This window comes from Phacochoerus africanus, chromosome 5 (assembly GCF_016906955.1).
Source record: "Phacochoerus africanus isolate WHEZ1 chromosome 5, ROS_Pafr_v1, whole genome shotgun sequence".
NCBI classification, from domain to species: Eukaryota; Metazoa; Chordata; class Mammalia; order Artiodactyla; family Suidae; genus Phacochoerus; species Phacochoerus africanus.
This window is the reverse complement of record NC_062548.1, coordinates 18,987,713-19,000,681: the sequence shown is the minus strand read 5'-3', so window position 1 is coordinate 19,000,681 and position 12,969 is coordinate 18,987,713. Positions and strand designations below refer to the sequence as shown.

Sequence of the window (12,969 nt, the reverse complement as noted above, 5' to 3'; positions counted from 1 at the left end):
CATGTGGAAGTTCCCAGGCTAGGGGTAGAACTGGAGCTGCAGCCACCAGCCTACACCACAGCCACAGCAATGGAGGATCTGAGCCGCATCTGTGACCTACACCACAGCTCATGGCAACGCCGGATCCTTAACCCACTGAGCGAGGTCAGGGATGGAACCCGCATCCTCATGGATACGAGTCAGGTTTGTTTCCACTGCAGCACAGCAGGAACTCCTCCCCACTTTCACCTGACTCGCTTCTACTGGCCTTCATAAAGTCATTTCCATACTCCTAGACAGGGCTGTGATGCCCTATCCTTCTGTCCTCCTGACCAGATGGGTTGGGATGTCTCCATGGCTAGACTATAATTTCCACCAAGGCAGGGCTTGAATATTAATTACAAGGATGATACTTCACTAACTGTTTCCAAATAGTGTTCACATCCCCAAGTTCTTTGGCGTGGGGATTTCACCCCCATTTCATAGAAGAGGAAACCAAGGCCCAGGGAGTTGTAGTACCAAGTCCAAGGTCATAGAGCAGATTCTCTGCTCCAGCCTGTCTAGTGCCTCCATATCTAGTGATTCTATGCCCCAAATCTTTCCTCACAAAATCCCCCCAAAAGGGGATACAGAAGAACCTTCTGATCCCCAGCTTCCCCAGACAGCTCTTGCTCACCTTGAACCTCTGTCACTAGCCTCACGCATATATACTCTTGACTATGAACTCTGTGATGGGGGGGCGGGGGAGGCTGTGTTTGCCAAATCGTACCCATTAAGCACAGACCCATGCCTTGCAGGCTCTGGGTGTTCAGCAAAATGTCCTGGGTTTCCATCTGAGCCCACCTCAGGCAGGGGTACAGGGGCCTGTTTCCTCTCTCTCCTAGTACTCTGTCTCAGCCTGGGCCCTCTCTGAACTCTGGCACCTTCCAGCCCCCCCCCCCTTTGGGAGAAAGAACATCCCTTCCTGCCCAGGTCCGAGTGAGACATGCATCCCAAGATTCACTCTCTCCTCCCTCCCTCCCTGGGCTCCAGCTGTTGCCGGCCCTCCAAGAAAGGAGAGGCTCTGAGCTGGGCTATTTTGGTATCTGGGGTGGGCACCCACAGGGCTAAGGTTACCCTGGTATGTTAAGGGCTCCCTGGGGCAGGACTATATAACTCCAGAGGGACCGCCCCAGGCTGACTCTCTGCTCCTTTCCAGCCAGAGCCACTGCCTTGCCCCCAGGAGACTTAAGACATGGTGAGTGAGAACCCCCAGCCCCTGCCCAGATCCCTCAGGCACCTCATCCTTTGAAAGTAGCTGGTGCCCAGTCCAGCAAGAGGAAAAAAGATGAATCTTCCCTCCCTTGGTATCACTAATGGGAAAGGTACAGAATGATGCCCTAAAGGACCCAACCGAGGATAATCTGCCCAGACACTCCACTCTCAGGAGCCCAGTGCCCCTCAAAGCTTGATCCATACCTTCCTGCCCTCCATCTTCTGAAAAAACCCCTGCAATCAACCAGGCAAGAACACCCGCTCCTTTTTTTTTTTTTTTTTTGTCTTTTTAGGGCCATACCTTCAGCATATGGAGGTTCCCAGGCTAGGAGTCAAATTGGAGCTGCAGCTGCCAGCCCACACCACAGCCACAACAATGCCAGATCCTTAACCCACCTCGCGAGGCCAGGGATCAAACCCTCAACCTCATGGATACTAGTCAGGTTCATTACTGCTGAGCCACAATGGGAACTCCCCCCACTCCCATTTCGTAAATGAGAAAGTAGAGGTTTAAACAGGGTGATGAGTGAATCTGGATCACACAGCAAGTCTAGGACTTGGATGAGCCATGCTCCGAGCACTGAGAAGGGGAGGGACCTCCCACCTGTCGGGTAGAGTGGAAGGCTATGAATAGGAATTTGAGGCTACAACTGAAGCAATTCTCCTCAGCAGAGAGGTCATAAGGAAGGGGATGCCTGGAGCCAGAAGAGTTACTTTAAAAGAGTGGACTCAGAAGAACGCTGAATCTAATCCATTGCCTCCAGAGAGGGGTAAGGATTGTCCACAAACTCCTTTGTCCGGTCCTCATCCCTCAGGCACCCAAGAAGGCCAAGAGAAGGGCAGCGGCAGAAGGAAGCTCCAACGTCTTCTCCATGTTCGATCAGACTCAGATCCAGGAGTTCAAGGAGGTGAGTGCGGGGAGAAGGGAGACTGGAGGCTGACCAAAGGCACCCACTGCTACTCTGCCCCCCGCCCCCCACCTCCCACCCCCTGGAATGTGCACCTGTTTAGGGGGAGGGGGAGGGTTTAGAATTCCTTGCTCTCTGCCCTGCTTGGCGTCTAAGGAGGACGGCTGGCTGGAGGCCAGAGTCTTGGAATCTGATCTGCCTGGAGTAAGGATGCTGAAGCCTGTCCATGCGGGACCTAACCTCTCCCTGCCCTCCACAGGCCTTCACAGTAATTGACCAGAACCGTGATGGCATTATTGACAAGGAAGACCTTCGGGACACCTTCGCAGCCATGGGTGAGCCCCCAACGCCCCCAGTAAAGATTCGAGGCTGCAGAGTCCTGGGAATTCAGCAGCCTTGGGTTCTAGCCCCGCCAGGTCCACCCTGGGCTTCTGTCTACCCAAGTGAAAAATGGGTAGGATGATGTGACTTTATGGGAAGCATTATCCCCTGGCCCCAAGCCTCCACTCCAGCCCATGCTTTCCCCACCCTGTTCCAGGGCGTCTAAATGTGAAGAATGAGGAGCTAGATGCCATGATGAAGGAAGCCAGCGGTCCCATCAACTTCACTGTCTTCCTGACCATGTTTGGGGAGAAGCTCAAAGGTGAATGAAGTGTTCTAGGTCCCCAGGCCTTTCAGGGACCGACCTGTTAGCAACCCTTCAGCTTCATGTACCCTCTGATCCCCTTCCCCAATCAGGTGCTGATCCTGAGGATGTGATCACTGGAGCCTTCAAGGTTCTGGACCCGGAGGGGAAGGGTACCATCAAGAAGCACTTGTAAGTGACCCCCAGAGTTCCCGTCGTGGCTCAGCGCGCAATGGTTAACGAACCCAACTAGTATCCATGAAGACTTGTATTTGATCCCTGGCCTTGCTCGGTGGGTTAAGGATCCGGCATTGCCTTGAGCTGTGGTATAGGTTGCAGATGTGGTTCGGATCTAGTGTTGCTGTGGCTGTGGTGTAGGCCAGCAGCTGTAGCTACGATTAGACCCCTAGCCTGGGAACTTCCATATGCCTCGGGTGCAGCCCTAAAAAGGCAAAAGACAAAAAAAAAAAAAAAGGCAATTGTAAGTGACCCCCTCCAGCTGCTCCCACACAGGAGGTCTCCTTAAAATTCCTACCAAGGGTTAGGCACTGCCAGGGCTTAGGGAGAAATCAGGACTGTGGAAATGGGCAATGGGATTAAATTTTCACAGCACACAGGGGAAGGGCAAAAGCGGGGTGGCAAGAGAATTTGCGAGTTCCCACCCCTGGTACAGTGCCTTAAGAATCCCGACTGCAGCTGCGGAGGTGTGGGTTCCATTTCTCACCCTGCGCGGTGGGTTAAAAGGATCAGGCCGTAAGCGCGGTTGAGATTCAGTGCCTTGCCCAGGAACTTCCATATGCCTTAGATGTGGCGAAAAAAAAATAAAATAAAATAAGTGTTTGGGAGACCAGTGAGGAATCCAGTGTGACTTTGGTGTTTAAGGTTTTCAAGGCGGGACTGGGGAGACTGGAAATGGCAACTGGGATGAGGTGGGAGGGAGTGGAAAGGAATCTCCAAGCCTGTTCTCAATTCCCCTTACGTCACCTTTCTCCAGCCTGGAGGAGCTGCTTACCACGCAGTGTGACCGCTTCTCCCAGGAAGAGGTGAGTGGAGGAGGTGCCCGGGAGGAGCGGAAGGAGGGAGAGGGAGAGCGTATGGAACAGGTTTGAGATACCCCCGCGTCTTTTCCCCAGATCAAGAACATGTGGGCAGCCTTCCCCCCTGACGTGGGCGGCAACGTGGACTACAAGAACATCTGCTACGTCATCACGCACGGCGACGCCAAGGACCAGGAGTAGGGGACCTCTTCGGTCTTTGATGGCCAACACCTTCCTGCCAGTCCAACCCCCCTGGCTCGATTCCTAATAAATTGAACGGGTCTTGTTTCTTATCCGCGGCGCCTTCTGTGCGAGCGGAGCGGGGCTCAGGTGGGAGGCTGGGCTGAAACACCGGCTGGCATGAAATGAGCGCCAGTAAATGAATGAATAGTGGCCCGGAGGCCTGGGTGGGGCCGTTCCACCCGCTAACCCAGCCACTCACTCCCGCTGAGAAAGAGCAGGCTTGCGTGGCCTCAGGGAAACTCGGTTTTTATTAAACTCCCAATTTGGGTGAAGGGGGGCGGGGATGAGGGGATTAGGGGCCGGGCTGGAAGCTGGTGTTTGTGAAGTGGGCGGGGCGGATTGGGGCGGAGTCAAAGGCGGGGCGACAAACTCCGGGATTGGAGGTAGCAGTCTGTTAGCGCCTCAACCCCTTGCAAAGGCGGGCCTTACAGACTGAGGCTCGCGGACTGGGCGCCAGGCAGCCTGGGACACGGGGATTGGACTAGAGACGAACTGAAGGCGGAGGCGAGGCAAAGTAGGGCGGGGACGGGAGCCTCAGAGGGCGTCCGACTGCTCGCTCTGCGCCTGGCTCTGCTGCATCTGGGCCTGCATCTTCTCCAGCATCTCCTGCATGCGGCGCAGCTGTGCGGAGCAAGATTGCAGGCGGTGGCACCGGGCGAGGCCAGAGAGGGACTTCGAAGAGGACGTGGGGGCTTGGTCGGGGAGTGGGGGGAGCGGAGGGAAGCGAGGTGCTTTCTTACCTCTTCGTCTTTCTCACGGATCAGCTTCTCCGTGTCTGCCAGAGGCAGCATGGGCAGCGGAATCTCTGTGGCGCTCTGGCGCGAAAGTTTACTAGGAGATGGGGAAAAGGGACAGGAATCTATCAAGGGGGAGAGCCTTGGCTGTAGGTCACGGCCGTGAAGCAGGGCCTGGGCCTTGATTGGGGTTCAGGAGGTGGAGCAGCATCCTTCAGTTTAGGGCCGTAAGCAAAGTGGGTAGGGAAAGAAAGGGTCTGGGAGAGAGGTCTTGAAGGTGAAGGCCGAGGTCAAGGAGGGTGAGGGCGGGGCCTTGGAAATACCTAGGTGTCCGATTTGGCTCTCACCTACGGCTGGCTCTGTCACGCGCCCCAGGCCGGGCCAGGCTCTGTAGGCAGCTGGCCCGGTAGCCCTCATAAAGCAGATCATGCGTCACCTCCTTCAGGTCCTGCAGGTGTGTCTGCACCAGCATCCGTCGCAAGTTCAGGAAATCGCAGTGATGTGGGTTTTCCACTGGGGGTCGGATGGGTGAGCATCAGGGAGCTCGGGCTGGGTCGGGACTGCCGCAGGCTAATAGGGGAGGGTCCCCAGTCTGCTGCCCAAGGACCCCTCTTTTGGCACCTAGGAGGACTCCTGGGACCAGAGCTTTGCCCCAACTCCAAATGTTGAGTGCGGTGGACTTGAAATCACCTTGCCCTTCCTGCCCGCCCAGCCTTACCCTCCACTGTGCCCCAGGAGTAGCGGCGTCCCCTCACTGGTCGGGTCCCCTCCCTCACTACTTCGCAGGAACCAACGACAGCGAAAGGGATGCTCTCCTGGAGGGCGGGAGTCAGGGATCACTGTTGGCCCCTCCCACCATGGGCAGAAACCTCTTTCTCAGCTCCCACCTCCACATCCGCCTCCTCGGCTTCTCTGCCCCTTCCCCCTTTGCCTCTGCACCTTCAGCTCCGCATCCTGCCTCTTGAAGTCTTCATCCTCATCAGAGTCACAGTCGGGGAACTGGTAGATGTTGATCTCCTCCTCCTTCAGCTGGTCCCGAATCTTGGAGGAGTCAGATGCAGAGAGAGTGAGAAGCACAGAGACCGTGAGATACAGGCTGGTAGAGACAGAGAAGAAGGTGTGAAAGACAAGAGATGGTGAGAAATGGACAGGCAGGGTAACTGAAAACAAAATCTCAGAGAATTGGAAATTCCCCTTGTGGCTCAGCAGTAATGAGCCCGACTAGTATCCAGGAGGAGGCAGGTTCGATCCTTGGCCTTTCTCAGTGGGTTAAGGATCCAGCATGGCTGCGAGCTGTGGTGCAGCCCGCAGACGGGGCTTGGATTTGGCGTGGCTGAGGCATAGGCCGGCAGCTATAGCTCCAATGCCACCCCTAGCCAGGGAGCTTCCATATGCCACAGGTGCATCTCAGCCCATAATCGACAGAGATGGAGACAATGAAAACTGAGTGAGAGAGCTTCCCTAACAGAGAAGAGTGATGCCCAGAAAGTTTCAAAGATGAGCAGACCCCGAAAAAAGATCAAGAGAGACAAGCAGAAACAGTGGGAGAAGGCACTAAAGACACTGGTGGTGGTGGTGGTGGGGGCAGTCAGCATCCTGGGGCCAGAGGGTTAACAGGGATGATCATGGCTATGCCCCTGCCCTCACACAGGCCTTAGCCCAGCATCCAGCCCAGAGCTTCTCTTCTGAGCCTCCAGAGACATGGCTTCCCTCCAGCAACTTGTGGTCCACATCCTCAGAAACTTTCCTCCACAGTCTAGCCTGCTCCAGAAAGGCCACCCCCAAGATCTAAGAAGGCAAAGCTGAGTTCGGCTTTGATCATGACTTTTGGTTTCATGGGGGGCCAAAGGTCAGAGGCCACCCCGCACACACCTTCTGCTTGAGGGCCTGTGTTTCCTTCGGCATCAGGGCATCTGCTTTGCCAATGACTGGGATGATATTGACTTTGTCGTGCACCGCCCGGAGGAAGGCCACATCTAGGGGCCGGAGCCTGCACCGAGGAACGGGTGAGGGTTCAGTCTCCAGGGACTATAAGACCACCCCCTCCAAGCCCTCCTCAAATGCCCCCCAACCCCCCAAGGACGCTCCCCCCACCCCACCGCCCCAGACCCTCGGCCGAAGGGTGAGATGAAGTAGAGGCAGCAGTGGACACGGGAATCCTGGATGTTCTTCCGGTTCAGGCCGCTCTCATCGCGAAGGTACTGCTCGAACTGCTCCTCAATGAAGCGCACCACAGGCAGCCAGCTGGGGTGTGGGGAGAGTGGGTCACACCCCAGGGGTCAGGGACCGCAGCGCAGGGAAGGGCGCCAGGCCAGGCAGGATGGTGGGGATGGGGAGTAGTTTCTTTGGGTCCAACAAAAGACATCAGAGGAATCCGGCAGGTGAGATGTGGGGAAGCCAGGGCACTTTGGGCCACAAGGCCAGCAGAAACAGGTTCCCCCCCCCCCACCTCTGGGCAGAAACAGGGCAGGCTAGCCCTGTATCTGACCCCTCCGTCTCCACAGAGTAGCCACACTGGGAAGCCAAGCCCCGTGTCCTCTCCCACGCCTCACCAGTCTGAACAGTCCACTGAGTCTCCAAAGCCAGGTGTGTCCACCAAGGTCAGCTTCACCTTAATGCCCCCCTCCTCGATCTCCACACCCCGGCGCTCGATGGTCAGCGTTTGTGTCAAGCGAGCTGTGAGGATGAGGAGAGGTCAGCGAGCTGGGTAGGGGTCCGAGGCAGGACTATTTTTCCTTTCTCAGACTCAGCTGCCCTCACCCGGTTCTCAAGGGAGGAGCCTGAGTCTCCAAGAAAAGCAGTGGAGTTCCCATTGTGGCTCAGTGGTAAGGAACCCGCCTGGTATCCATGAGGATGCAGGTTTGATCCCTGGCCTCGATGAGTGGGTTAAGGACTCTGCGTGGCTGTGGCTGTGGCTGTGGTGTAGGTGGCAGCTATAGCTCCTGATCCGACCCCTAGCCTGGGAGTCTCCACATGGTGCAGGTGAAGCCCTAAAAAAAAAAAAAGAAAAAAGAAAAAAGCAGTGAAGCTGCCTGAGTCCCCCAAAATGTCATGGGTGACCCAGCTGGAAAGGGAGAGTACAGTCTGGGGACATCAGAGGAGGGGGTGAGAGTGCCTGGAGAGCACCGTGGCAGGGGCAGCGGGGGGGCCGGGGGGTGGGGTGGGGTCTTACCACTGGCCTCTGGGATTTGCCGATCCTCATAGAGGTTGGTGAGAAACAGGCTGTTGATGAGGGTGGATTTTCCCAGGCCTGACTCCCCTGTAGGTAGGACAGGCCCACCTGGTCAGATAAGGGGACAACCAAGGTCTCTTGAGGACCCCTTGCCAGGTCCCCCTCCCAAACCCTCAGACCTGCCACCATGAGTGTGAAGTCAAACCCCTTCTTGACGGACTTGCGGTGTAGCTGGTTGGGGAGGGCGGCGAAACCCACATACTCCTTGTCCTGTTGGTGGGGGTGGACGAGCTGAGGCTGCTGGGGGCGGCAGGCCAGGCCCCCAGGATAACCTGATCTCAGCGGCTGAGAGAAGTCAGCGTACCGTGGGTTGACCTGGGCCTGGATACCCTGGGGGTTGGGGGCTGGGGGCTAAGCTGCCTGGATGCCTGGGCGTAAGGACTCACCATGGCCTCTGAGAGCTGTCGCTGCACCTGCTGTCTCTCCCCACTTCCTCTGGTAGGGCAGGAAGTTGAGGGCGGCAAACAAGGGGGCGGGCCCTGTAAGAAGATGAGATGCTTGAACTGGCCCAGAGAGGTGGGGAGAGCCAAGACCAAGAAGGGGTCCAGGTCCTCAATTCCTGCATCCCTTTGCCCATCATCACCCCTAGGGAAACGTCAACTCTTTTGTTTTCTGTACACCTTTATTCCAAGCTGTGGCCTCATCACCCTTGGTAGGAGATACAGTGTGAGAAGAGAGGAAGGAAGCGGGTTGGTCTCTCTAGCAAGTGAGATGAAGGCTTTGACAGGGATGGTTTAAAAAAAAAGTTCCAAGGGTCTCAGTGGACCGCAAAAACCATAACAAGATTGAGGGGTCATCAGTGTTCCTTGCCAGCTCATGCACTGGATTCACTTTTTTTTTTTAAGCATAAAAGCATTTCTAAAGTTTAATTTAATTTTTTATTTCTTTTTATGGCCACACCCGCAGCATATGTAAGTTTCCAGACCAGGGATTGAATCTGAGCCGCAGCTGTGACCTAGCCACAACTGGATCCTTTAACATACTGCATGGTGGTGGGAATCGAACCCATACCTCCTGGACCTGAGCTGCTGCAATCAGACTCTTTTTTGTTTTGGGGTTTTGTGGGGTTTTTTGCTTTTTTTTTTTTTTTGCTTTTTAGGGCCACAGCCGAGGCATATGGAGGTCCCCAGGCTAGGGGTCTAATCAGACCGGCCTACACCACAGCCACAGCAACGCAGGATCCGAGCCTCATCTGCAACCTACACCACAGTTCACAGCAACACCGGCTCCTTAACCTACTGAGCAAGGCCAGGGATGGAACCCACAACCTTATGGTTCCTTGTCGGATTTGCTAACCACTGCGCCATGACAGGAACTCCTGTTAAATGGCACTATTAACAATTTCACCTCCTAGAGTCACAATGAGGATTATCTGCCTGATGCACATAAAGCTTTTAGCACGTTAGCGCGCCTGGTATAGGAGATGAGCTCCCACAGAGTGGTAGTTCTTGTTTGTTTGCTTTTTAGGGCCGCACCCGCTGGCGTATGGCGTTTCCGGGCTAGGGGTCAAATCGGAGCTATGCCATAGCCACAGCCACATCAGATCCAAGCCACGTCTTTGAACTACACCACAGCTCACAGCAGCGCCAGATCCTTAACCCACTGAGTGAGGCCTGGGATCGAACCCGCAACCTCATGGTACCTAGTCGGATTTGTTTCCACTGTGCCACAGAACTTCCAGAGTGGTAGTTATTGCTATTACACGAGCTGAGGTGCCACCAGCTCCACTCTAGTGACTGCTCTCCTGGATTAGTGGCAGAGAATCCAGACAGAGTGAATGAGTTAGGGTTGCAGGCGGCCCTCTGGGGAGACAGAGACAGCCACAAGAAAGTGTGACACACACTGAAGCTAAAAATGTAGTGTCATAAGGAGATAAACAGAGTGCTTTGAGAAGCCCAGGAAGGGATAATTATACCCTTTCCCACTGCTCCGCAACACTTCCTCCTGCATTTCTCATCAGCCTGAGCAGCCCTATCCTCTTAGTTAAAACTCTGAATTCCTCCTTCCCTTGCTCTCTACAGGTATATCCAAGTGGATTCCAAGTTCTTCCCATTGATGAGAAAAATTGGTCCCCTTCCCTCTGTACCTCCCTCACCCTCTTTGCCCTGCCCTGGGTTCAGACTCCAATCAGTTCTGCCCTGAATTATTCAATAATCTTTAAGAAAATAATGTGTAGCAGTTCCCGTAGTGGTGCAGTGGAAATGAATCTGACTAGTCTGACTAGCATCCATGAAGATGTAGGTTCGATCCCTGGCTTCGCTCAGCGGGTTAAGGATTTGGCATTGCCATGAGCTGTGGTGTAGGTTGCCGACGCAGCACAGATCTGGCGTTGCTGTGGCTCTGGCGTAGGCTGGCAGCTACAGTTTTGATTCAACCCGTAGCCTGGAAACCTCCATGTGCCTCGGGTGTGGGCCTAAAGAGACAAAAAGAAAGAAAGAAAATAATGTGTACACACCTATCGGAATGACCATCATCCAAAAGACCACAACTAACAAAGGTTGGCGAGGATGTGGAGAAAAGGGGACCCCTTGCACACTGTTGGTGGGAATGTAAATTGATGCAGCCACCGTGGAAAACACCATGGAGGTTCCACAAAGAACTAAAAAAAATTTATTTTATTTTATTTTTTTTTTGTCTTTTTAGGGCCCCACCTGCGGCATATAGAGGTTCCCAGACTAGGGGTTGAATTGGAGCTGTAGCCACTGGCCTACGCCACAGCCACAGCAACTTGGGATCTGAGCCACGTCTTTGACCTACACCACAGCTCACAGCAATGCCGGATCCTTAACCCACTGAGCGAGGCCAGGGATCATCGAACCCGCAACCTCATGGTTCCTAGTCGGATTCGTTAACCACTGAGCCACGACAGGAACTCCAAGAACTAAAAATAGAACTACCATTTTATCCAGCAATACCACTCCTGGGTATAAATCCAAAGCAAATGAAAACACTAATTCAAAAATATACATGCACCCAATATTCATGGCAACAGTGTTTGCAATAGCTAAGATTTGGAAGCAAACTAAGTATCCATCAATAGATGAGTGGATAAAAAAGATGTAGTCTATATACCCAAGGGAATCCTACTCAGTCATGAAAAATGAAAGTTTTGCCATTTGCAACAACACGGATGGTATGATGTTTAGTGTGATAAGTCAGAGAAAGACAAATACTGTATATTTGTCTTATACAGTATAAGACATCACTTACATGTGGAATCTAAAAAATAAAATAAAAAATAAAATAGGTGTTCCTGTTGTGGCTCAGTGGTAGCAAATCCAACTAGTATCCATGAAGCCTTGGGTTTGATCCCTGGCCTTGCTCAGTGGGTTAAGGATCCGACGTTGCTGTGATCTGTGGTGTAGGTTGCAGACGCCGCTCGGATCCCACATTGCTGTGGCTCTGGCGTAGGCTGGCAGCTACAGCTCCGATTAGACCCCTGGCCTGGGAATTTCCATATGCTGCAGGAGCAGCCCTAGAAAAGGCAAAAAGACAAAACCGAACAAACACACGTATATTCGTTTGCTTATGGTACATCCAATATAGTCTCATAGGAAAATTAGCAAATGCAAATGGTTATAAAAATTTACATTTAATATCATTACCATGATAGAACCTCATTTTGATTTTCATCCTTCTAAGACTTTTCCTATGACTATACATTATGTATAAATACATAAAACTAGGATCATGCTGTAACTTTAGGAACCTTTTTTTTTCACTTCATAATGTTCTATACATCTTTCGGTGATCATAAATAACTATCTACAGTATCATTTTTTTTTTTTTTTGTCTTTTTGCCTTTTCTAGGGCCACGTCCCATGGCATATGGAGGTTTCCAGGCTAGGGGTCGAATTGGAGGTGTAGCCACCGGCCTATGCCAGAGCCACAGCAATGTGGGATCTGAGCCGCGTCTGTAACTTACACCACAGCTCATAGCAATGCCGGATCCTTAACCCACTGAATGAGGCCAGAGATCGAACCCGAAACCTCATGGTCCCTAGTCGGGTTTGTTAACCACTGCGCCATGACGGGAACTCCCCAGTATCATTTTTATAGATGCTTAGTATTTAGGTTGATTCTCATTCTTCCCTGTGATTAACAATGCTGAGCTGGGATGAGTATGTTTGTGGTGCTATCATCGTGCACTTGGCCAACCATTTCCTTGGGCCTCATTTCCATAAAGGGAATTACTGAGTCAAAGGAAGTCACGTATTTAGGCATTTGTGCATATTTTTTGTTGTTGTTGGCTTTTTTAGGGCCGCACCTGCATATGGAGGTTCGTGGGCTAGGGGTCCAATCAGAGCTACAGCTGCCAGCCTATGCCAGAGCCACGGCAACACGGGATCCGAGCCATATCTGCGACACACACAACAGCTCACGGCAACACCAGATCCTTAACCCACTGATCGAGGCCATATTTTATTTTATTTATTTATTTATTTTTTCGAGGCCATATTTTAAAATGCTCTCAGAGTTCTCTTCATGGCTCAGCGGTTAACGAACGCCTATGATCCACGAGGAGGCAGGTTCTATCCCTGGCCTCACTTGGTAGGTTAAGTATCTAGCGTTACCATGAGCTGAGGTGTAGGTTGCAGATGTGGCTTAGATTCCACATTGCTGTGGCTGAGTGTAGGCCATCAGCTGTAGCTCTGATTTGATGTCTAGCCTGGGAACTTCATATGCCATGGGTACAGCCCATAAAAGCAAATAAAATAAAATACCCTGCAGGAGTTCCCATTGTGGCTCAGCAGGTTAAGAACCTGGCATAATGTCTGTGGGTTCAATCCCTGGCCTTGTTCACCGGGTTAAGGATCTGGTGTTGCCACAAGCTTTGGCATAGGTCGCAGATGCGGCTTGGATCTGATGTGGCTGTGGCTGTGGTGTAGGCCAGCAGCTGTAGCTCTGATTCGACTCCTGGCCTGGGAACTTCCTCATGCTGAAGGTGTTGGCCGTA

At 53.0% G+C, this 12,969-nt stretch overlaps 2 protein-coding genes across 4 annotated transcripts; one reads left to right on the top strand and one right to left on the bottom strand.

The window, feature by feature from the left end:
• The first annotated feature begins 1,126 nt into the window (after positions 1-1,126).
• Positions 1,127-4,096, top strand: MYL11 (myosin light chain 11). Its single transcript, XM_047780088.1, has 7 exons — positions 1,127-1,216; positions 2,049-2,141; positions 2,401-2,476; positions 2,680-2,784; positions 2,880-2,958; positions 3,761-3,809; positions 3,900-4,096. The coding sequence occupies exons 1-7, from the start codon at positions 1,214-1,216 to the stop codon at positions 4,002-4,004; spliced, it is 510 nt and encodes a 169-aa protein (XP_047636044.1). The 5' UTR covers positions 1,127-1,213; the 3' UTR covers positions 4,005-4,096.
• Positions 4,097-4,276: 180 nt separating this feature from the next.
• SEPTIN1 (septin 1) lies at positions 4,277-8,671 on the bottom strand. 3 transcript variants are annotated; one of them, XM_047780084.1, is made up of 12 exons: positions 8,633-8,671; positions 8,399-8,491; positions 8,132-8,297; positions 7,953-8,039; positions 7,333-7,456; positions 6,890-7,024; positions 6,653-6,770; positions 5,720-5,821; positions 5,499-5,595; positions 5,128-5,293; positions 4,787-4,877; positions 4,277-4,667 (listed from the first exon to the last, which is right to left on the bottom strand). In XM_047780084.1, exons 1-12 carry the CDS (start codon positions 8,654-8,656, stop codon positions 4,581-4,583), a joined length of 1,290 nt encoding a protein of 429 aa, XP_047636040.1. In that variant the 5' UTR covers positions 8,657-8,671; the 3' UTR covers positions 4,277-4,580. The 3 variants fall into 3 exon arrangements, with proteins under 3 accessions (XP_047636040.1, XP_047636041.1, XP_047636042.1); XM_047780085.1 differs by having other exon boundaries at positions 8,132-8,222; XM_047780086.1 differs by lacking the exon at positions 8,633-8,671 and having other exon boundaries at positions 8,399-8,591.
• Between the last annotated feature and the right edge of the window lie 4,298 nt (positions 8,672-12,969).

What these genes read in the sequence shown, in the direction of transcription:
- MYL11 (XM_047780088.1), top strand. An exon ending in GTTTGGGGAGAAGCTCAAAG is followed by an intron (nt 2,785 to 2,879) that starts GTGAATGAAGTG and finishes TTCCCCAATCAG; the next exon opens with GTGCTGATCCTGAGGATGTG. An exon ending in ACCGCTTCTCCCAGGAAGAG is followed by an intron (nt 3,810 to 3,899) that starts GTGAGTGGAGGA and finishes TCTTTTCCCCAG; the next exon opens with ATCAAGAACATGTGGGCAGC.
- SEPTIN1 (XM_047780084.1), bottom strand. Translation starts at nt 8,656, where the DNA reads ATGAGGCCACAGCTTGGAATAAAG. An exon ending in GCAAATCCCAGAGGCCAGTG is followed by an intron (nt 7,457 to 7,952) that starts GTAAGACCCCAC and finishes TCATCCTCACAG; the next exon opens with CTCGCTTGACACAAACGCTG. An exon ending in GGCAGGATGCGGAGCTGAAG is followed by an intron (nt 5,596 to 5,719) that starts GTGCAGAGGCAA and finishes CCCGCCCTCCAG; the next exon opens with GAGAGCATCCCTTTCGCTGT.